Here is a 22,688-nt window from a genome sequence, read left to right as displayed (position 1 = left end):
AATAATGCCCCCAGAGGTGCCCCATATACTAATAATGCCCCCAGAGATGCCCCCATATACTAATAATGCCCCCAGAGGTGCCCCCATGAACTAATAATGCCCCCAGAGATGCCCCCATATACTAATAATGCCCCCAGAGGTGCCCCCATGAACTAATAATGCCCCCAGAGGTGCCCCCATATACTAATAATGCCCCCAGAGGTGCCCCCATATACTAATAATGCCCCCAGAGGTGCCCCCATATACTAATAATGCCCCCAGAGGTGCCCCCATACACTAATAATGCCCCCAGAGGTGCCCCCATGAACTAATAATGCCCCCAGAGGTGCCCCCATGAACTAATAATGCCCCCAGAGGTGCCCCCCATATACTAATAATGCCCCAGAGGTGCCCCCCATATACTAATAATGCCCCCAGAGGTGCCCCCATATACTAATAATGCCCCCAGATGTGCCCCCATATACTAATAATGCCCCCAGAGGTGCCCCCCATATACTAATAATGCCCCCAGAGGTGCCCCCATATACTAATAATGCCCCCAGAGGTGCCCCCATATACTAATAATGCCCCCAGAGGTGCCCCCATATACTAATAATGCCCCCAGAGGTGCCCCCATATACTAATAATGCCCCCAGAGGTGCCCCCATATACTAATAATGCCCCCATATACTAATAATGCCCCCAGAGGTGCCCCCATATACTAATAATGCCCCCAGAGGTGCCCCCATATACTAATAATGCCCCCAGAGGTGCCCCCATATACTAATAATGCCCCCAGAGGTGCCCCCATATACTAATAATGCCCCCTGCTCTGCCCCTAAAAAAAAAAAAAACATCCTACTCACCTAATCCGCTCTGTGGCTGCAGGAAGCAGCTCCTCCTCCTCTTCGGGCTCCATCTTGCGAGCCGCGGGGACGGGACTTCCGGCAGGCATGATGACGTCACATCCTCACGCCTGCCGGAGAGGTCACGTCCCGGGCTCCCATAGGCTGCTGGTATGAAGTGCCGGCAGCCTATGGGAGTGAATATAGGAGCAGGACGCTGACACTTCCTGCACCTATATTCTGCTTACTTTAATGTTCCGCCCGCTCATAGTGCTCATAGTGCGGGCGGAACATCAAAGCGATCTGTGCATCCCGAGAAGCTGTGTGGCCGCAGCTTCTCGGGATGCTTAAAGAGACAGCGCACATTTCCCACCGGGATCCCGCGGCACCCCTGGCAGGTTCTCCCGGCACCCTGGTTGGGAAACGCTGCTCTAGAGTGTCTCAGAATCACGTATAAAATCTAACTTATATTGGATATACAATAAAATAATAAATAAAATTGTTCTACACAAAAAAATTGGGAACTGAACAACAAGTCTAAGGTGTTGACCTTCCAATAGACTGGTTCGTAGCGGGTCAGTCAATCGGGATATATATGTATAGAACCAGGCTAAGGCAACGATAATTACACACTTCTATATCTCTGTCTTAGTCTCTACGCGTTTCACCCAGATCTGGGATCATCAGGAGACCTTCACATAACACAATGGTTAATATTCAAGCTGTAAAGTAGATAGAGTAGTTGTATTTAGATAAAGAAGTATATATATATAATGGGGTAGGTAACAAGTGGGGATGGCACTAATATGTATACTGTGTATGCATATAGGGTATTTATCCTGACCCGGCCTCCGATAAATGCCTGGAGCGACAGGTCAGGCCCACACCGACATACACATGATACACACTATATGATATATACTTGTGCAGCACAAATGTTAAATAATAAATATTATGTACAACACTAATGTCCTATGGTACCATTAACCTCTTAAGGACGGAGCCAATTTTCGTTTTTGCGTTTTCGTTTTTTCCTCCTTGTGTTTAAAAGGCCATAGCACTTGCATTTTTCCACCTAGAGCCCTTATTTTTTGCGACACTAATTGTACTTTGCAATGACGGCTGAATTTTTGCATAAAGTACACTGCGAAACCAGGAAAAAATTCAATGTGTGGTGAAATTGAACAAAAAATTTTTATTTGGGGGTATTTGTTTTTACGCCATTCGCCCTGGGGTAAAACTGACTTGTTACGCTTGTTCCTCTAGTCGTTACGATTACAACGATATATAACATGTATAACTTTTCTTTTATCTGATGTCTTGTAAAAAAATTCAAACCATTTCTAACAAAAATATGTTCCTTAAAATCGCTCCATTCCCAGGCTTACAGCGCTTTTATCCTTTGGTCTATGGGGCTGTGTCAGGTGTCATTTTTTGCGCCATAATGTTTACTTTCTATTGATACCTTGATTGCGCATATATGACTTTTTGATCGCTTTTTATTACAATTTTTTGGATTTGATGCGACTAAAAATGCGCAACTTTGCACTTTGGGATTTTTTGCGCTTACGCCGTTTACCGTGCAAAATCAGGAATGTGATTAATAGTTTGGGCGATTAGTATTGCCGCGTGCGTAAACATGTTTGTTTATTTACTATTATTTAAAACATGGGAAAAGGGGGGTGATTCTGACTTTTATTAGGGGAGTGGGCTTTTTACTAATAATACTTTTTATTTTTTTTTAACACTTATACTAGAAGCCCCACTGGGGTTAGGGTTATTCCCCCCTGGGGAATGCATCTCATCTATACCTGTACTACTACTACTACTACTACGCGCTTCATCTATACCTGTACTACTACTGCACCCCTCATCTATACCTGTACTACTACTACACCCCTCATCTATACCTGTACTACTACTGCACCCCTCATCTATACCTGTACTACCACTACTGCACCCCTCATCTGGTTATGTACTACTACTACACCCCTCACCTGTACCTGTACTACTACTACACCCCTCATCTATACCTGTACTACTACTACACCCTTCATCTGTACCTGTACTACTACAATCCTTATCAGCTATACCTCCACTACTACTCCCTACCTAGGTGGAGGCATAAAGAAGATCTTTTATACTATATAAGGGCACAGAATGGCACATATTGGGCAAACCTACTTATATCGGGCACAGAGGGGGCTTGTCTACTACATGGGGCACAGGTTGGAGCACTGGTACAGTGGGAAGTAATATAGTTGTTGTATAAAACATCATTAAGGGTAGCTTCATACATACGTATCGCAGCGGATCCGCAGTAGATTTTATCTAAATAACTAAACACAGCATCAAATCTGCTGCGGATCCTATGCGTGTGAACGCACCCCAAAATAGTATCTGACATTGCAAAGAGAAAAATGTTCTGTTTATTTAGCAAAAAAATAAATAAAATAGAGATCTTAATCGAGAATTGTCCAACATTTTTTTTAAATCTAGATTTCCATATCACCCAGCCCTACCCTTCATTCTCTGTCCACCATCCTCCATGCTACATCCTCCACCCTCCATTCTCCGTCCTCCGCCCTCCATTCTCCGTCCTCCGCCCTCCATTCTCCGTCCTCCGCCCTCCATTCTCCGTCCTCCATTCTCCGTCCTCCGCCCTCCATTCTCCGTCCTCCGCCCTCCATTCTCCGTCCTCCGCCCTCCATTCTCCGCCCTCCGCTCTCTGCCCTCCATTCTTCGTCCTCCACCCTCCATTCTCCGTCCTCTACCCTCCATTCTCCCTCCTCCGCCCTCCACCCTCCATTCTCCGTCATCTACCCTCCATTCTCCGTCCTACGCCCTCCATCCTCCACTCTCCATTCTTCGCCCTCCATTCTCTGTCCTCCATCCTCCATTCTCCGTACTCCATCCTCCACTCTCTGCCCTTCGTTCTCCGCCCTCCATTCTCCGTCCACTGCCCTCCATTCTCCGTCCACTGCCCTCCATTCTCCGTCCTCCGGCCTCCATTCTCCGTCCACTGCTCTCCATTCTCCGTCCTCCTCCCTCCATTCTCCGCCCTCCACCCTCCATTCTCCGCCCTCCACCCTCCATTCTCCGCCCTCCACTCTCCGCCCTCCATTCACCGTCCTCCGCCCTCCATCCTCCGCCCTCCATTTTCCACCCTCCATTCGCCGCCCACCACCCTCCATTCTCCGTCCTCTGTCCTCCGCCCTCCACTCTCCATTCTCCGCCCTCCATTCTCTGTCCTCCAATCTCCGTACTCCATCCTCCATTCTCCGCCCTCCACCCTCCATTCTCCGCCCTCCACCCTCCATTCACCGTCCTCCACCCTCCATCCTCCGCCCTCCATTCTCCGCCCTCCATTCTCCGCCCTCCACCCTCCATTCACCGTCCTCCACCCTCCATCCTCCGCCCTCCATTCTCCGCCCTCCATTCTCCGCCCTCCACCCTCCATTCTCCGTCCTCTGTCCTCCGCCCTCCACTCTCCATCCTCCGCCCTCCATTCTCCACCCTCCATTCTCCGTACTCCATCCTCCACTCTCTGCACTCCACCCTTCTTGGATCTGTCTTCTCTTTATCGTCTTGAAATAAGAAATCTCCATTTTTTGTTGCAGACATGAAAACCAGAAAATGGAGTTTCCTGCTGGAGGATTACCAGAAGCTGAGTGAGTGTCTCCCTCGTTCCTCCTCTTTGTATCATCCATCTGAATGTACATTAAATAGAGATGAGCGAAACTCAAGCATGCTGGAGTCCATCCGAAGCCGAGCGTTCGGCATTTGATTAGCGGGGGCTGCTGAACCTGGATAAAGCTCTAAGGTTGTCTGGAAAACATGGATACAGCCAATGACTATATCCATGATTTCCACATAGCCTTAGGGCTTTATCCAACTTCAGCAGCCGCCGCTAATCAAATGCTGAACGATCGGGTTCAGATGGACTCCAGCTGCTCCAGGTTCACTCATCTCTAACATTAAAGGGGCTATCCAGCGCTACAAAAACATGGCCACTGTTGTCCCCAGTTTGGGTGGGGTTTTGAAACTCAGTTCCATTGAAGTAAATGGAGTTAAATTGCAAACCGCACCTGAACTGGAGACAACAGTAGGGGGAAAAGTGGCCATGTTATTGTAGCGCTGGATAACCCCTTTAATGTATCCATAGACCCCCCCCCCCCCCCCCCCCGCCTAATTCCTAATTATCTGAGTAAATCTGTTTATGATGGCGTTGCCCCTTTTACCCCTTTGAATGGCATCCAGCTGTGTAGGTGTGTATAGAGGTGTAATAACTATCCCAATGATGGGCAGAGGTGTCCTTTAGTCCTGAGGCCTCCTGCTCCTCCTCTGACCTGATGGTTACCCGGCAGTGTATCCATAGCAACCAGACTGGCTCCCTGTTGGGTATAGGGGCTTGGATGCGGTCACTGTGCCATCTACGTGCTGGAGTTGTTATTCTGCTATGTATATTCAGGTGGAGAGCCCCTTTATATCACCATGTCATTGATCACTCTGCTCCTGTCTCTCCTTGCAGTGGAAGCATTACATAGAATCCCGCAGGTGGAGACAGAGCCGCTCCCCAGACCCGTAGTACAAGCCTTCGCCTCCCAGTTTGAGAAGACATCAGTGAGTCAGACGGAGGTCCCGGACGTAGATCTGTCTGCGGTGGACACTAACCTGGTCACCAGCCTGATGCCTTTCCAGAGGGAGGGGGTGGGGTAAGTGCCCCAGGGGCCCCCGACTCACAGCAAGGGGGTTCCCGGCTCTCATTGGATGGAGCCATACAGCAGGGGGGTCCCCGGTTCTCATTGTATGCAGCCATACAGCAGGGGGGTCCCCGGTTCTCATTGTGTGCAGCCATACAGCAGGGGGGTCCCCGGTTCTCATTGTATGCAGCCATACAGCAGGGGGGTCCCCGGCTCTCATTAGATGCAGCCATACAGCAGGGGGGTCCCCGGCTCTCATTGTATGCAGCCATACAGCAGGGGAGTCCCCGGCTCTCATTAGATGCAGCCATACAGCAGGGGGGTCCCCGACTCTCATTGGATGCAGTTATATTGGTACGTTGTATCCTCGCAGGATATTAGAGGACACAGTTTTTTTAATTATAAATGCCTTATACCTCTGATGCATATAATTTGCAAATCCGCCCCAGAAGAGGCCCTGACTTCAGCATGTGCTATGTGAGGACCACGCTGCTGGCATCATCCATTGCATTATATGGAGGCCATGCTACAGGGTTATGTGGATGTGGTTTACATTCACCTACTGCTACACGTGTGACCCGACCTCCTTCTCCGCAGCTTCGCCATCTCCCGGGAGGGTCGGCTGCTCCTTGCTGATGACATGGGCCTAGGGAAGACGATCCAGGCCATCTGCATTGCTGCCTATTACAGAAAGGAGTGGCCGCTGCTTGTGGTGGCTCCGTCATCTGTCAGGTTTACCTGGGCCGAGGTGAGGAGAGTTCTGTATAAGTGTCTGTCTGGTTCTTGCAGTATGTGTGTCAGTAGTTCTCGGTGCAGTGTATGTGGACGGCTCTTGGTGCGTCTGTCTCTGTGCTGTAGAGGTGCGGCTGTCTCTGTGCGGCTGTCTTTGTGTGGCTGTCTCTGTGTTGTAGAGGTTCGTCTGTCTCTGTGCGGTTGTCTCTTTGCTGTAGAGGTGGGTCTGTCTCTGTGTGTCTGTTTCTGTGTTGTAGAGGTGTGGCTGTCTCTGTGTTGTAGAGGTGCGGCTGTCTCTGTGCGGCTGTCTTTGTGTTGTAGAGGTTTGTCTGTCTCTGTGCTCTAGAGGTTCGGCTGTCTCTGTTGTAGAGGTGCGGCTGTCTCTTTGCTGTAGAGGTGCGTCTGTCTCTGTGCTGTAGAGGTGCGTCTGTCTCTGTGCTGTAGAGGTGCGTCTGTCTCTGTGCTGTAGAGGTGCGTCTGTCTCTGTGCTGTAGAGGTGCGTCTGTCTCTGTGCTGTAGAGGTGCGTCTGTCTCTGTGCTGTAGAGGTGCGTCTGTCTCTTTGCTGTAGAGGTGCGTCTGTCTCTGTGCTGTAGAGGTGCGTCTGTCTCTGTGCTGTAGAGGTGCGTCTGTCTCTGTGCTGTAGAGGTGTGGCTGTCTCTGTGTTGTAGAGGTGTGGCTGTCTCTGTGTTGTAGAGGTGCGTCTGTCTCTGTGCTGTAGAGGTGCGTCTGTCTCTGTGCTGTAGAGGTGCGTCTGTCTCTGTGCTGTAGAGGTGCGTCTGTCTCTGTGCTGTAGAGGTGCGTCTGTCTCTTTGCTGTAGAGGTGCGTCTGTCTCTGTGCTGTAGAGGTGCGTCTGTCTCTGTGCTGTAGAGGTGCGTCTGTCTCTGTGCTGTAGAGGTGTGGCTGTCTCTGTGTTGTAGAGGTGCGGCTGTCTCTGTGTTGTAGAAGTGTGGCTGTCTCTGTGTTGTAGAGGTGTGGCTGTCTCTGTGTTGTAGAGGTGCGGCTGTCTCTGTGCGGCTGTCTCTTTGCTGTAGAGGTGTGGCTGTCTCTTTGCTGACGCTTCTCCCCTCTGTCAGGCCTTCCATAGATGGCTGCCCTCTGTCCAATCAGACAGCATTAATGTCATAGTGACCGGCCGCGACAGCCAGTCCGCCAGCCTCATCAACATTGTCAGCTTCGACCTCCTCGGCAAGATGGACAAGACCATTGCCTCCACCTTCAGAGTCATCATCATCGTAAGTTCCTTCCGCCTCCGGCTCTTCTCTGGATTTTCGGCTCCGTGAATCACTTGTTGCCATTTTCTCGGATTTTCTAGGATGAATCACATTTCCTGAAGAATGTGAAGACGGCGCGATGTAAGTCCGCCATGCCACTGCTAAAGGTACACACCACCGTAGGGTCACAGTGCTGTGCAGGAAATGGGGGGATGGAAAAATGGCTGAAGTTCTGTTGGGAATAGTGTTGAGCGAGTACGGTGCTCAATCCATCATCAGGGAGTTCTGCACCTCCTGGTGCTCGAGTACAAATGTCTCCTCCCTGCATCTTTTATCAGCCAGGAAGCATGCGGGAAGGGGCTGGCACCTCCTGTTATGCTGCAGCCATCTTGGCTACTGGCATAGCAGTGATTGGCCGGCTGCATCAGGTGACCTGGGTCTATAAAGGTCGGGGTAACCTGATTCTTGGCTCAGCAGCAGTCTGGTAGTGAGGAGAGAGAGGGGAAGCCTAGGGATTAGTGTTACTAGGCACGCAGGCCAGTAGCTGATGAAGACCTAAAAGTCCTACTCCAGGACTAGTAATCTCCATGTGTGTGATCTGAGATTACTGGTATACAGCTAACACTACACATTTCTGCTTCCATATTGTTATTGGGAAGAAAGACATATCCTTTCTTCCCAATATTCTCAGTAGAGCAGCAATGATCTGTAGGTCCCTATACGTCGTTATGACGGGCTCTCCTTAAGGAGTCACTACTTCTTTGATATTATTGAAAATGTTTCTATTAACCCCTTAAGGACAAAGCCCAAAGTGGCCTTAAGGATCGGGCCAATTTTCAGTTTTGCATTTTCGTTTTTTCTAAGACCAATAACTTTTACTTTTCCACCTATAGGGCCATGTTAGGTCTTGTTTTTTTCAGGAACTTGTGTACTTTGTAATGGCGCCCTTCAATCCACCATAAAATGAATAATGGAACCCATAAAATATCATCTATGGGGTGAATTTAGGACAAAAAAATACAATTCCGCAAATTTTAGGGGGTTTCATGTTTACGTAATGCCCTTTACGGTAAAACTGACAGGATATCTTTATTCTATAGCTCGGTCTGAACACAGCGATATGCAGGTTACAGCTTTCCTAAACTTTTACTATTTTTATTTACAGTAAAACTTTTTTTTTTTTTTTTGCTAATTTTATTTTAATAGATCAGATGATTACGTATGTTACGACATATAATGTTTGTCTATTTTATTATATTGTGTTTTATTTATAAAATGGGAAAGGGGGTGATTTAGACTTATTGGGGGAGGGGCTTTGGGACATTTTTAAAAACATTTATTTATTTTACTACACTTTTTTTAGTCTTCCCAGGGGACTATTACATACATAAAATAGATTGAACACACTGATCACTGCTACGCCATAGCATAGCAGGGATCAGTGTTATCTGCAATCTTCTGATAGAGCCTGCCTGTGGCAGAAGACTGACGATCAGACTGCACGAAGATAAGCTACATACCTCCAGCAGTCAGGCAGTGCGATCAGGACCCCCACAGACAAGCTGCAGGGGTCCTGATCTGTAAGTGACAGGAGATGCTTCTGTCACTTACAGTTAAACGCCCACGTAGCGTGGCGATCACGGCGTTTAAAGGGGTAATGTCGGGCAATCGCGGCAGCCCGCCATTGAGGGTGGGGGCCTGGATGCTGATAGCAGCCAGTCCTCGCCTGTTATGAAGCGAGCTCACATGCTATAGTGTGGCCCTGCTGCGTTAAGACCCTGGCGATGGGGGGCGTACATGTACGCCTGCCATCGTTAAGGGGTTAAACCTATTACTTTATAGTACAACATAGAAGCATCTCATAAAGTCATACAAACAATGGAAGGACGTTGTTATTTAGGAACACAAACAAATCGTGACATGTCAGGCCTGCTCAGTCACTCAGTGTCCGGAGGACCGGGAATCAGAGCAGGGGAGAGCGTATATACTGGTTATATATAAACCTAGAGAGAAAGAGAAGCTACTGCACCTCACACCTATGGCTGACACCAATGCCTCTCCAAAGCGTCACTGTCTTATTTTCTTTTTGCTTTTGCAGTAATCAATAGTCCAGGCGATTTTTAGAAACTTTGTAATTGGGTTTATTAGGCAAATATGCCATTATCTGCATTCAAAAAGACTTTCCCCGGGTCCCCCCCCCCTCCTCTCTCTCATCCACTGCTCATTATCAGGAAATCTCAACTCTTTTACATCAGTCGGCCCTGTCTGTTCTATGGAGAGGGGAGGGGGAGGAGGGAGATTAGTCGCCAGCAGAGAACAAAGGATTACACAACATGGAGCTGGGTAAAAGCCGGTATTCAGAGGTCAGACAGGTCAGTGCTGACTTTAGAGGAGATAGCCAGTGATGTAGCTGTAAATTAACTCTTTGTTGTCCTGTTTTGGTGCCTCATCTCCCTCCCTCCACCCCTCCCCTCTTCATAGACAGTCATAAAGACAGGGGGGAGAGATTTTAACTGCTTTTTCATGATAAAAATGCATTTTTCAGCTAATAAACCCAATTACAACGTTTCTTAAAGTGACTGTACTGTTGATTTCTGCAAAAAAAAATTAAACAACAGTGACACTCTGAAAACCAACTCCAAAACACTAAACAACACTTTGCCGGTCAGCGACTGCCAACCAGAGGTAGACTGGGAGAAATAGGAGGTACTTACCATGTGTGCACAGGTGCTTCCTGCTAATTGGGGTCACATGGGTCTTACCAGGAGTTCTAGCCACAAAGAAAAGGGAGAAAAGTAAAATACGCACATGGAGAGAAAGGAGTTGCTGCATCTCACACCTATGGCTGACACTAATGCCTCTCGGCTACATTTAAAAACCAACGTCAGAGTGTTGGTATATAATTTGATCAAACCATACTGCCTCATGTACCACGTACAGGTCTCCTGGCTCACATGGGTCCTTTTACACCACGTTGCTTGGTGGCCGCTTTTTCCGCCGGCTGCGCCTGCTGGGTTTGGGGGGGCCCTTGGGGTTTGGTCCTGTGACATTGGGGTTGCAGGGCTATTCTATGGCCTCCCTTTCCTGCTTGCGCACGCTTTGTGGGGTTAGTGGTCGGTGACTGACACGGTGTTGTTTGGTTAGGGACTCATGTGAACCAGGGGAACTGCACGTGGTACATGGGGCAATATGGTTTGATCAAATTATATACTACTCATGTTGGTTTTTAATGTAGCTGATAGGCTTTCGCATCAGCCATGGGTGCGATGTGCACCCATTTCTGTCTCTCCAGGCTTGTGCATATACTGGTTACATACTACGCTGAATTATAGTACCCATTTATAAACAGCCTGTTTCCTTGTTCAGCTGCATTGATGACCAAATCTTCTGCAGTCTTAGGGCCCTTCACCTGCCCCAGATACAATACAGGCATGTGTGCCCTCCCGCCTTTCACCTGCCCCAGACACAGGCATGTGCTCTCTCCACCTGCCCCAGACACAGGCATGTGCTCTCTCCACCTGCCCCAGACACAGGCATGTGCGCCATCCACCTGCCCCAGACACAGGCATGTGCTCTCTCCACCTGCCCCAGACACAGGCATGTGCTCTCTCCACCTGCCCCAGACACAGGCATGTGCGCCCTCCACCTGCCCCAGACACAGGCATGTGCGCCATCCACCTGCCCCAGACACAGGCATGTGCGCCATCCACCTGCCCCAGACACAGGCATGTGCGCCCTCCACCTGCCCCAGACACAGGCATGTGCGCCCTCCACCTGCCCCAGACACAGGCATGTGCTCTCTCCACCTGCCCCAGACACAGGCATGTGCGCCCTCCACCTGCCCCAGACACAGGCATGTGCTCTCTCCACCTGCCCCAGACACAGGCATGTGCTCTCTCCACCTGCCCCAGACACAGGCATGTGCGCCCTCCACCTGCCCCAGACACAGGCATGTGCTCTCTCCACCTGCCCCAGACACAGGCATGTGCTCTCTCCACCTGCCCCAGACACAGGCATGTGCTCTCTCCACCTGCCCCAGACACAGGCATGTGCTCTCTCCACCTGCCCCAGACACAGGCATGTGCTCTCTCCACCTGCCCCAGACACAGGCATGTGCTCTCTCCACCTGCCCCAGACACAGGCATGTGCGCCCTCCACCTGCCCCAGACACAGGCATGTGCGCCATCCACCTGCCCCAGACACAGGCATGTGCGCCATCCACCTGCCCCAGACACAGGCATGTGCGCCCTCCACCTGCCCCAGACACAGGCATGTGCGCCCTCCACCTGCCCCAGACTCAGTCATGTGCTCTCTCCACCTGCCCCAGACACAGGCATGTGCGCCCTCCACCTGCCCCAGACACAGGCATGTGCTCTCTCCACCTGCCCCAGACACAGGCATGTGCTCTCTCCACCTGCCCCAGACACAGGCATGTGCGCCCTCCACCTGCCCCAGACACAGGCATGTGCTCTCTCCACCTGCCCCAGACACAGGCATGTGCGCACTCCACCTGCCCCAGACACAGGCATGTGCGCCCTCCACCTGCCCCAGACACAGGCATGTGCGCCCTCCACCTGCCCCAGACACAGGCATGTGCGCCCTCCACCTGCCCCAGACACAGGCATGTGCTCTCTCCACCTGCCCCAGACACAGGCATGTGCTCTCTCCACCTGCCCCAGACACAGGCATGTGCTCTCTCCACCTGCCCCAGACACAGGCATGTGTGCCCTCCACCTGCCCCAGACACAGGCATGTGCTCTCTCCACCTGCCCCAGACACAGGCATGTGCGCCCTCCACCTGCCCCAGATACAGGCATGTGCGCCCTCCACCTGCCCCAGACACAGGCATGTGCGCCCTCCACCTGCCCCAGACACAGGCATGTGCGCCCTCCACCTGCCCCAGACACAGGCATGTGCTCTCTCCACCTGCCCCAGACACAGGCATGTGCTCTCTCCACCTGCCCCAGACACAGGCATGTGCGCCCTCCACCTGCCCCAGACACAGGCATGTGCTCTCTCCACCTGCCCCAGACACAGGCATGTGCTCTCTCGACCTGCCCCAGACACAGGCATGTGCGCCCTCCACCTGCCCCAGACACAGGCATGTGCTCTCTCCACCTGCCCCAGACACAGGCATGTGCTCTCTCCACCTGCCCCAGACACAGGCATGTGCGCCCTCCACCTGCCCCAGACACAGGCATGTGCGCCCTCCACCTGCCCCAGACACAGGCATGTGCGCCCTCCACCTGCCCCAGACACAGGCATGTGCGCCCTCCACCTGCCCCAGACACAGGCATGTGCTCTCTCCACCTGCCCCAGACACAGGCATGTGCTCTCTCCACCTGCCCCAGACACAGGCATGTGCTCTCTCCACCTGCCCCAGACACAGGCATGTGTGCCCTCCACCTGCCCCAGACACAGGCATGTGCTCTCTCCACCTGCCCCAGACACAGGCATGTGCGCCCTCCACCTGCCCCAGATACAGGCATGTGCGCCCTCCACCTGCCCCAGACACAGGCATGTGCGCCCTCCACCTGCCCCAGACACAGGCATGTGCGCCCTCCACCTGCCCCAGACACAGGCATGTGCTCTCTCCACCTGCCCCAGACACAGGCATGTGCTCTCTCCACCTGCCCCAGACACAGGCATGTGCGCCCTCCACCTGCCCCAGACACAGGCATGTGCTCTCTCCACCTGCCCCAGACACAGGCATGTGCTCTCTCCACCTGCCCCAGACACAGGCATGTGCTCTCTCCACCTGCCCCAGACACAGGCATGTGCTCTCTCCACCTGCCCCAGACACAGGCATGTGCGCCCTCCACCTGCCCCAGACACAGGCATGTGCTCTCTCCACCTGCCCCAGACACAGGCATGTGCGCCCTCCACCTGCCCCAGACACAGGCATGTGCTCTCTCCACCTGCCCCAGACACAGGCATGTGCGCCCTCCACCTGCCCCAGACACAGGCATGTGCTCTCTCCACCTGCCCCAGACACAGGCATGTGCGCCCTCCACCTGCCCCAGACACAGGCATGTGCTCTCTCCACCTGCCCCAGACACAGGCATGTGCGCCATCCACCTGCCCCAGACACAGGCATGTGCTCTCTCCACCTGCCCCAGACACAGGCATGTGCGCCCTCCACCTGCCCCAGACACAGGCATGTGCGCCCTCCACCTGCCCCAGACACAGGCATGTGCGCCCTCCACCTGCCCCAGACACAGGCATGTGCTCTCTCCACCTGCCCCAGACACAGGCATGTGCGCCCTCCACCGGCCCCAGACACAGGCATGTGCTCTCTCCACCTGCCCCAGACACAGGCATGTGCGCCCTCCACCTGCCCCAGACACAGGCATGTGCTCTCTCCACCTGCCCCAGACACAGGCATGTGCTCTCTCCACCTGCCCCAGACACAGGCATGTGCTCTCTCCACCTGCCCCAGACACAGGCATGTGTGCCCTCCACCTGCCCCAGACACAGGCATGTGCTCTCTCCACCTGCCCCAGACACAGGCATGTGCTCTCTCCACCTGCCCCAGACACAGGCATGTGCGCCCTCCACCTGCCCCAGACACAGGCATGTGCTCTCTCCACCTGCCCCAGACACAGGCATGTGCGCCCTCCACCTGCCCCAGACACAGGCATGTGCTCTCTCCACCTGCCCCAGACACAGGCATGTGCTCTCTCCACCTGCCCCAGACACAGGCATGTGCTCTCTCCACCTGCCCCAGACACAGGCAAGTGCGCCCTCCACCTGCCCCAGACACAGGCATGTGCGCGCTCCACCTGCCCCAGACACAGGCATGTGCTCTCTCCACCTGCCCCAGACACAGGCATGTGCTCTCTCCACCTGCCCCAGACACAGGCATGTGCTCTCTCCACCTGCCCCAGACACAGGCATGTGCGCCCTCCACCTGCCCCAGACACAGGCATGTGCTCTCTCCACCTGCCCCAGACACAGGCATGTGCGCCCTCCACCTGCCCCAGACACAGGCATGTGCTCTCTCCACCTGCCCCAGACACAGGCATGTGCTCTCTCCACCTGCCCCAGACACAGGCATGTGCGCCCTCCCCCCGCCCCAGACACAGGCATGTGCTCCCTCCACCTGCCCCAGACACAGGCATGTGCGCCCTCCACCTGCCCCAGACACAGGCATGTGCGCCCTCCACCTGCCCCAGACACAGGCATGTGCTCTCTCCACCTGCCCCAGACACAGGCATGTGCGCCATCCACCTGCCCCAGACACAGGCATGTGCTCTCTCCACCTGCCCCAGACACAGGCATGTGCTCTCTCCACCTGCCCCAGACACAGGCATGTGTGCCCTCCACCTGCCCCAGACACAGGCATGTGCTCTCTCCACCTGCCCCAGACACAGGCATGTGCTCTCTCCACCTGCCCCAGACACAGGCATGTGCGCCCTCCACCTGCCCCAGACACAGGCATGTGCTCTCTCCACCTGCCCCAGACACAGGCATGTGCTCTCTCCACCTGCCCCAGACACAGGCATGTGCTCTCTCCACCTGCCCCAGACACAGGCATGTGCTCTCTCCACCTGCCCCAGACACAGGCATGTGCGCCATCCACCTGCCCCAGACACAGGCATGTGCTCTCTCCACCTGCCCCAGACACAGGCATGTGCTCTCTCCACCTGCCCCAGACACAGGCAATTGCAGCCCCCCACCTGCCCCAGACACAGGCATGTGCTCTCTCCACCTGCCCCAGACACAGGCATGTGTGCCCTCCACCTGCCCCAGACACAGGCATGTGCTCTCTCCACCTGCCCCAGACACAGGCATGTGCTCTCTCCACCTGCCCCAGACACAGGCATGTGCGCCCTCCACCTGCCCCAGACACAGGCATGTGCTCTCTCCACCTGCCCCAGACACAGGCATGTGCTCTCTCCACCTGCCCCAGACACAGGCATGTGCTCTCTCCACCTGCCCCAGACACAGGCATGTGCTCTCTCCACCTGCCCCAGACACAGGCATGTGCTCTCTCCACCTGCCCCAGACACAGGCATGTGCGCCATCCACCTGCCCCAGACACAGGCATGTGCGCCATCCACCTGCCCCAGACACAGGCATGTGCTCTCTCCACCTGCCGCAGACACAGGCATGTGCTCTCTCCACCTGCCCCAGACACAGGCAATTGCAGCCCCCCCACCCGCAGACACAAGGACAATGTGCAAATTGCTAAACTTTCTAACACTACAGATGTTGTGGTACAGGCTTGTGGAAACTGCGGCATTCTGCAGCCTCATGGTGAGAGCTGTCCCTCACTTCTCTGTCTGATCCCTATTTTTCCCGCTGGGCCGTTCCTGCCTTACTCCAGAACATGACCTGTAACATCTACCATGCCCAGACCAACACAGTTACCGGGAAGGTCCCCTATATTACTGACACATTGACAAGTGCTTGCGGCCCGGGATGCTACATTTCCCTGGAGGCAGACTGGGTGAAAACTGTGGAAGCCGGGAACGAGGGGGACCCTTGGTCGTCACACAATCTACCACGACGGAGGATTACGGGCCTGGCCTTTGTCAGGGTTTCCCCTACAGATTACGCAGGTTCCATCAATTCACCTTCAGCACTGCTGTGGGGAAGCGTCAACAGGCTGTGTGGAAACTGCTCAGCCTAGGTGACAAATAGCACACTGCTGCACGGCTGCTGAGTGGTATGATGGATACATAGCCGTAACCAGTAGGTGGCTCTGCAGCTTGGCAAACTCCAACACATGCCGGGCATGGCCCATGTGTTCAAGTTGATGGTTGTTCCTGTTGGTGCACCGTGGGTATACTGATGGTGCTGCCCTGAAGACACTGCAGCAGAGCTTTCACTTGCCAGCTCGCTAACTGTTGTGCAGCGTGGCCACATGCTGGGATGTGCAGGGTTTGTAAGCAGCAGCGAGCCATGATGGCATACCAGCTGCAACGTGCCCATAGGGTTGCCGGTCAGCTGCCACACTTCACAAAGAAGAAGTGGACATTGATGGCTGACATCAGATGGTGAGTGGAGGTGCCACTATTGTCATCGTAACCATACCACTGCTGTATCTACTGAAACACTGCTGACTGTTAAGGCCATCACTTTATGCGTGAGCCAGGAGATGTGAGAAGGAAGTATGACGGATGATGGCCAGATCACCCTCAGTTCTCAGGGCGTATTGGAGGAGCAGGAGACTATTCGCACCGCAGAGGATATTACCCATGGTAGCTGTATCCCATCTGTTCAGCACAGATGGCCCCAGAAGTAGGAGATGGAGTCATCCTCATCCTCCTGGTGAGGACAACAAAGTCTTGCCTGTTTGGAGTCTGGTGCACATGGCTGACCTCATGTTGGCCAACATCTTGGCCAACAGCGGTTACTGGCTGTTCACCATTCTTGACCTCCGGTATAAGGAAAACTAATCTTTAATTCTTGGAGAGGAGAACTTGAGCTTGACAACGCTAGTGGCAGAGGACCTAGTCCTCTGCTGCAGGCCAACAAGGAAAGGAAATCAGGGTAACAGGTTGCATGTCCAATACAGGAAGGGGAGCACTCTCCAAGCTCTGGAACATGATACTCCCCCAGCATGTCCAATACAGGAAGGGGAGCACTCTCCAAGCTCTGGAACATGATACTCCCCCAGCATGTCCAACACAGGACGGGGAGCACTCTCCAAGCTCTGGAACATGATACTCCCCCAGCATGTCCAATACAGGAAGGGGAGCACTCTCCAAGCTCTGGAACATGATACTCCCCCAGCATGTCCAACACAGGACGCGGAGCACTCTCCAAGCTCTGGAACATGATACTCCCCCAGCATGTCCAACACAGGACGGGGAGCACTCTCCAAGCTCTGGAACATGATACTCCCCCAGCATGTCCAACACAGGACGGGGAGCACTCTCCAAGCTCTGGAACATGATACTCCCCCAGCATGTCCAACACAGGACGGGGAGCACTCTCCAAGCTCTGGAACATGATACTCCCCCAGCATGTCCAACACAGGACGGGGAGCACTCTCCAAGCTCTGTACCCTGATACTCCCCCAGCATGTCCAACACAGGACGGGGAGCACTCTCCTAGCTCTGGAACATGATACTCCCCCAGCATGTCCAACACAGGACGGGGAGCACTCTCCAAGCTCTGGACCCTGATACTCCCCCAGCATGTCAAACACAGGACGGGGAGCACTCTCCAAGCTCTGGAACATGATACTCCCTCAGCATGTCCAACACAGGACGGGGAGCACTCTCCTAGCTCTGGAACATGATACTCCCCCAGCATGTCCAACACAGGACGGGGAGCACTCTCCAAGCTCTGGACCCTGATACTCCCCCAGCATGTCCAACACAGGACGGGGAGCACTCTCCAAGCTCTGGAACCTGATACTCCCCCAGCATGTCCAACACAGGACGGGGAGAACTCTCCAAGCTCTGGACCCTGATACTCCCTCAGCATGTTCAACACAGGACGGGGAGCACTCTCCAAGCTCTGGACCCTGATACTCCCCCAGCATGTCCAACACAGGACGGGGAGCACTCTCCAAGCTCTGGACCCTGATACTCCCCCAGCATGTCCAACACAGGACGGGGAGAACTCTCCAAGCTCTGGACCCTGATACTCCCTCAGCATGTCCAACACAGGACGGGGAGCACTCTCCAAACTCTGGAACCTGATACTCCCCCAGCATGTCCAACACAGGACGGGGAGAACTCTCCAAGCTCTGGACCCTGATACTCCCTCAGCATGTCCAACACAGGACGGGGAGCACTCTCCAAGCTCTGGACCCTGATACTCCCCCAGCATGTCCAACACAGGACGGGGAGCACTCTCCAAGCTCTGGAACATGATACTCCCCCAGCATGTCCAACACAGGACGGGGAGCACTCTCCAAGCTCTGGAACATGATACTCCCCCAGCATGTCCAACACAGGACGGGGAGCACTCTCCATGATCTGGAACATGATACTCCCCCAGCATGTCCAACACAGGACGGGGAGCACTCTCCAAGCTCTGGAACATGATACTCCCCCAGCATGTCCAACACAGGATGGGGAGCACTCTCCAAGCTCTGGACCCTGATACTCCCCCAGCATGTCCAACACAGGACGGGGAGCACTCTCCAAGCTCTGGAACCTGATACTCCCCCAGCATGTCAAACACAGGACGGGGAGCACTCTCCAAGCTCTGGAACATGATACTCCCCCAGCATGTCCAACACAGGACGGGGAGCACTCTCCTAGCTCTGGAACATGATACTCCCCCAGCATGTCCAACACAGGACGGGGAGCACTCTCCAAGCTCTGGACCCTGATACTCCCCCAGCATGTCAAACACAGGACGGGGAGCACTCTCCAAGCTCTGGAACATGATACTCCCTCAGCATGTCCAACACAGGACGGGGAGCACTCTCCTAGCTCTGGAACATGATACTCCCCCAGCATGTCCAACACAGGACGGGGAGCACTCTCCAAGCTCTGGACCCTGATACTCCCCCAGCATGTCCAACACAGGACGGGGAGCACTCTCCAAGCTCTGGAACATGATACTCCCCCAGCATGTCCAACACAGGACGGGGAGCACTCTCCAAGCTCTGGAACATGATACTCCCCCAGCATGTCCAACACAGGACGGGGAGCACTCTCCATGATCTGGAACATGATACTCCCCCAGCATGTCCAACACAGGACGGGGAGAACTCTCCAAGCTCTGGACCCTGATACTCCCTCAGCATGTTCAACACAGGACGGGGAGCACTCTCCAAGCTCTGGACCCTGATACTCCCCCAGCATGTCCAACACAGGACGGGGAGAACTCTCCAAGCTCTGGACCCTGATACTCCCTCAGCATGTCCAACACAGGACGGGGAGCACTCTCCAAGCTCTGGAACCTGATACTCCCCCAGCATGTCCAACACAGGACGGGGAGAACTCTCCAAGCTCTGGACCCTGATACTCCCCCAGCATGTCCAACACAGGACGGGGAGCACTCTCCAAGCTCTGGAACATGATACTCCCCCAGCATGTCCAACACAGGACGGGGAGCACTCTCCAAGCTCTGGAACATGATACTCCCCCAGCATGTCCAACACAGGACGGGGAGCACTCTCCATGATCTGGAACATGATACTCCCCCAGCATGTCCAACACAGGACGGGGAGCACTCTCCAAGCTCTGGAACATGATACTCCCCCAGCATGTCCAACACAGGATGGGGAGCACTCTCCAAGCTCTGGACCCTGATACTCCCCCAGCATGTCCAACACAGGACGGGGAGCACTCTCCAAGCTCTGGAACCTGATACTCCCCCAGCATGTCAAACACAGGACGGGGAGCACTCTCCAAGCTCTGGAACATGATACTCCCCCAGCATGTCCAACACAGGACGGGGAGCACTCTCCAAGCTCTGGACCCTGATACTCCCCCAGCATGTCCAACACAGGACGGGGAGCACTCTCCTAGCTCTGGAACATGATACTCCCCCAGGAGAACTCTGGACTTGTGGCAGGAACTGGCCTGACCTGCTGCTAGCGCTGTGTCAGAGAGGGTATTCCGAGCTGCTGGGGGTAACATCACCGATAAGCGTCCCCGCCTGTCAATGCTGACACTTATTGAAATGGGTAAAGCTTGGATTTCCCAGACTTTGCTTCTCCGCCAGTGGAAAGCAGTGTACCAGTGCCAGGCGGGTTCTCAAGCAGTAGCTGGATAGCCATGTGCCCCTATCACCCCAATAATAAGAGGGGTCACACCAGGCTCTCGCCCACAATAATAAGAGGGGTCACACCAGGCTCTCACCCACAATAATAAGAGGGGTCACACCAGGCTCTCGCCCACAATTATAATAGGGGTCACACCAGGCTCTCGCCCACAATTATAAGAGGGGTCACACCAGGCTCTCGCCCACAATTATAAGAGGGGTCACACCAGGCTCTCGCCCACAATTATAAGAGGGGTCACACCAGGCTCTCGCCCACAATTATAAGAGGGGTCACACCAGGCTCTCGCCCACAATAATAAGAGGGGTCACACCAGGCTCTCGCCCACAATTATAAGAAGGGTCACACCAGGCTCTCGCCCACAATTATAAGAAGGGTCACACCAGGCTCTCGCCCACAATTATAAGAGGGGGCACACCAGGCTCTCGCCCCCAAAAATAATAGGAGAGGTCACACCAAGCTCTCGCCCACAATAATAAGAGGTCACACCAGGCTCTCGCCCACAATAATCAGAGAGGGGGCACACCGCTCTCACCCACAACAATAAGAGGGGGCACACCAGGCTCTCGCCCACCATAATAGGAGTCACATCAGGCTCTCACTCACTATAATGAGGGGGCACACCAGGCTCTCGACCTCAATAATAAGAGGGGGCACACCAGGCTCTCGCCCACAATAAGAGGGGTTACACCAGGCTCTTGCCCACAATAATAATAGGATCCACATCAGGCTCTCACTCACAATTATAAGAGATGGCACACCATTCTCTCACCCACAATAATAAGAGGGGGCACACTAAGCTCTCGCCCACAATAAGAGGGGTTACACCAGGCTCTCGCCCACAATAATAAGAGGGGTCACACCAGGCTCATGCCCACAATAATAAGAGGGGTCACACCAGGCTCATGCCCACAATAATAAGAGGGGGCACACCAGGCTCTTGCCCACAATAATAATAGGATCCACATCAGGCTCTCACTCACAATTATAAGAGGGGTTACACCATTCTCTCACCCACAATAATAAGAGGGGTCACACCAGGCTCTCGCCCACAATAAGAGGGGTTACACCAGGCTCTCGCCCACAATAAGAGGGGTTACACCAGGCTCTCGCCCACAATAATAAGAGGGGGCACACTAAGCTCTCGCCCACAATAAGAGGGGTTACACCAGGCTCTCGCCCACAATAATAAGAGGGGTCACACCAGGCTCTCGCCCACAATAATAAGAGGGGTCACACCAGGCTCATGCCCACAATAATAAGAGGGGGCACACCAGGCTCTCGCCCACAATTATAATGGGCTGCCATCAGGCCCTGGCCCATCGTTTTTAAGCGCGTGCATGAGGCCTTACATGTAATGAGGGGTGTATGGGGTTTCCCCTCTCCGGCGGATCTCTGGCAGTCCTTGGCTTGCTGAGTCCAGGATGGGTCTGACCATGTCCCACACCTGCAGTCACCGATGAGTACCCCTCCTCACCTATAGCATCAGTGCTGAGGTCAGAGGTAGGCCACCTTATAGGGTGCAGGGGGAGTTTTATAAGTCTACAGGAAGGAGGGTTTCCTAACTTTTCTTCCTCACTTTAAATTGGACTTTCTGTTGGGCTGGGTGAGCATCCTATTATTATTGTTAGGGCCCTATTCCACCGGACGATTATTGTTCGCATAATCATTAACGATCTCAAACGACCGCTATTGCGAAAGACCTGAAAACGTTCACTCATTTCCATGAAACGATAATTGTTACTTATGATCATATTTGCGATCGCTATTTCTTCGCTATTGCGTTCGTATCTACTGCGAACGACCAAACGACGTCTTATTCAATGCGAACGATTTGCGAACGAGCAACGATAAAAATAGGTCCAGGTCTTATAAAGCGATCAACGATTTCTCGTTCGGTCGTTAATCGTTAACTGCATTTCAACCAAATGATTATCGTTTAGATTCGAACGATTTAACGATAATCTGAACGATAATCGTCCGGTGGAATAGGGCCCTTAGTCTGTCAAAGTGGTGTAATTCAGCAACCTGGGGGCCCTAGGTGCATCCATGCTCCCCTGCTGGGCCAGTTCCATTTCTGTGGTGTTTTCGTCACTTTCTGTTGTTTTCAGGTGGACTAGACACCCACTTGTCTGCCAAGCAGGGGGCACCTGGGTAAAGGGTTGTTCACCCCCAAAAATTTTTATTCAAAACTGGTGCCAGAAAATGTCAGAGTTTTGTAAATTGCTTAAAAAAAAAACAAAAAAAAACAACTCCTGTCTTCCTGTACTTATCAGCTGCTGTATGTCTTGCAGGAAGTGGTTTATTCTTTCCAGTCTGGAGAGCAGCAGAGGTTTTCTGGTTCAATGTTTTTATTAGTTTTTTTTAAAGAACAAATTACAAAAGAGTCTATAAGCACTGACTTTAGTGCCAACAGTATAGTTTACATGTTTAGAAACAACAGTAATAACATTAGGTATATGATTTGCTGCTGCTCTGGACAGTTCCTGACATAGACAGAGGTGGCAGCAGCAGAGAGC

At 53.4% G+C, this 22,688-nt stretch overlaps 1 protein-coding gene across 2 annotated transcripts in view; it reads left to right on the top strand.

The window, feature by feature from the left end:
* SMARCAL1 (SNF2 related chromatin remodeling annealing helicase 1) overlaps nt 1-22,688 on the top strand; it is a 51,364-nt gene that overhangs the window by 14,800 nt on the left and 13,876 nt on the right. For both annotated transcript variants that reach the window (XR_011364482.1, XM_069982377.1), the window contains exons 5-9: nt 4,445-4,495; nt 5,356-5,539; nt 6,125-6,275; nt 7,335-7,493; nt 7,574-7,639. Coding sequence is in view for 1 of the 2 variants with exons in the window: in XM_069982377.1 (XP_069838478.1) it covers nt 4,445-4,495; nt 5,356-5,539; nt 6,125-6,275; nt 7,335-7,493; nt 7,574-7,639 (611 nt within the window). In the remaining variant the exon portion in view is untranslated. The remainder of the gene's footprint in view (nt 1-4,444; nt 4,496-5,355; nt 5,540-6,124; nt 6,276-7,334; nt 7,494-7,573; nt 7,640-22,688) is intronic.

This window comes from Dendropsophus ebraccatus, chromosome 9 (assembly GCF_027789765.1).
Source record: "Dendropsophus ebraccatus isolate aDenEbr1 chromosome 9, aDenEbr1.pat, whole genome shotgun sequence".
Classification (NCBI taxonomy): domain Eukaryota; kingdom Metazoa; phylum Chordata; class Amphibia; order Anura; family Hylidae; genus Dendropsophus; species Dendropsophus ebraccatus.
This window is presented reverse-complemented; position numbering and strand designations above follow the sequence as displayed.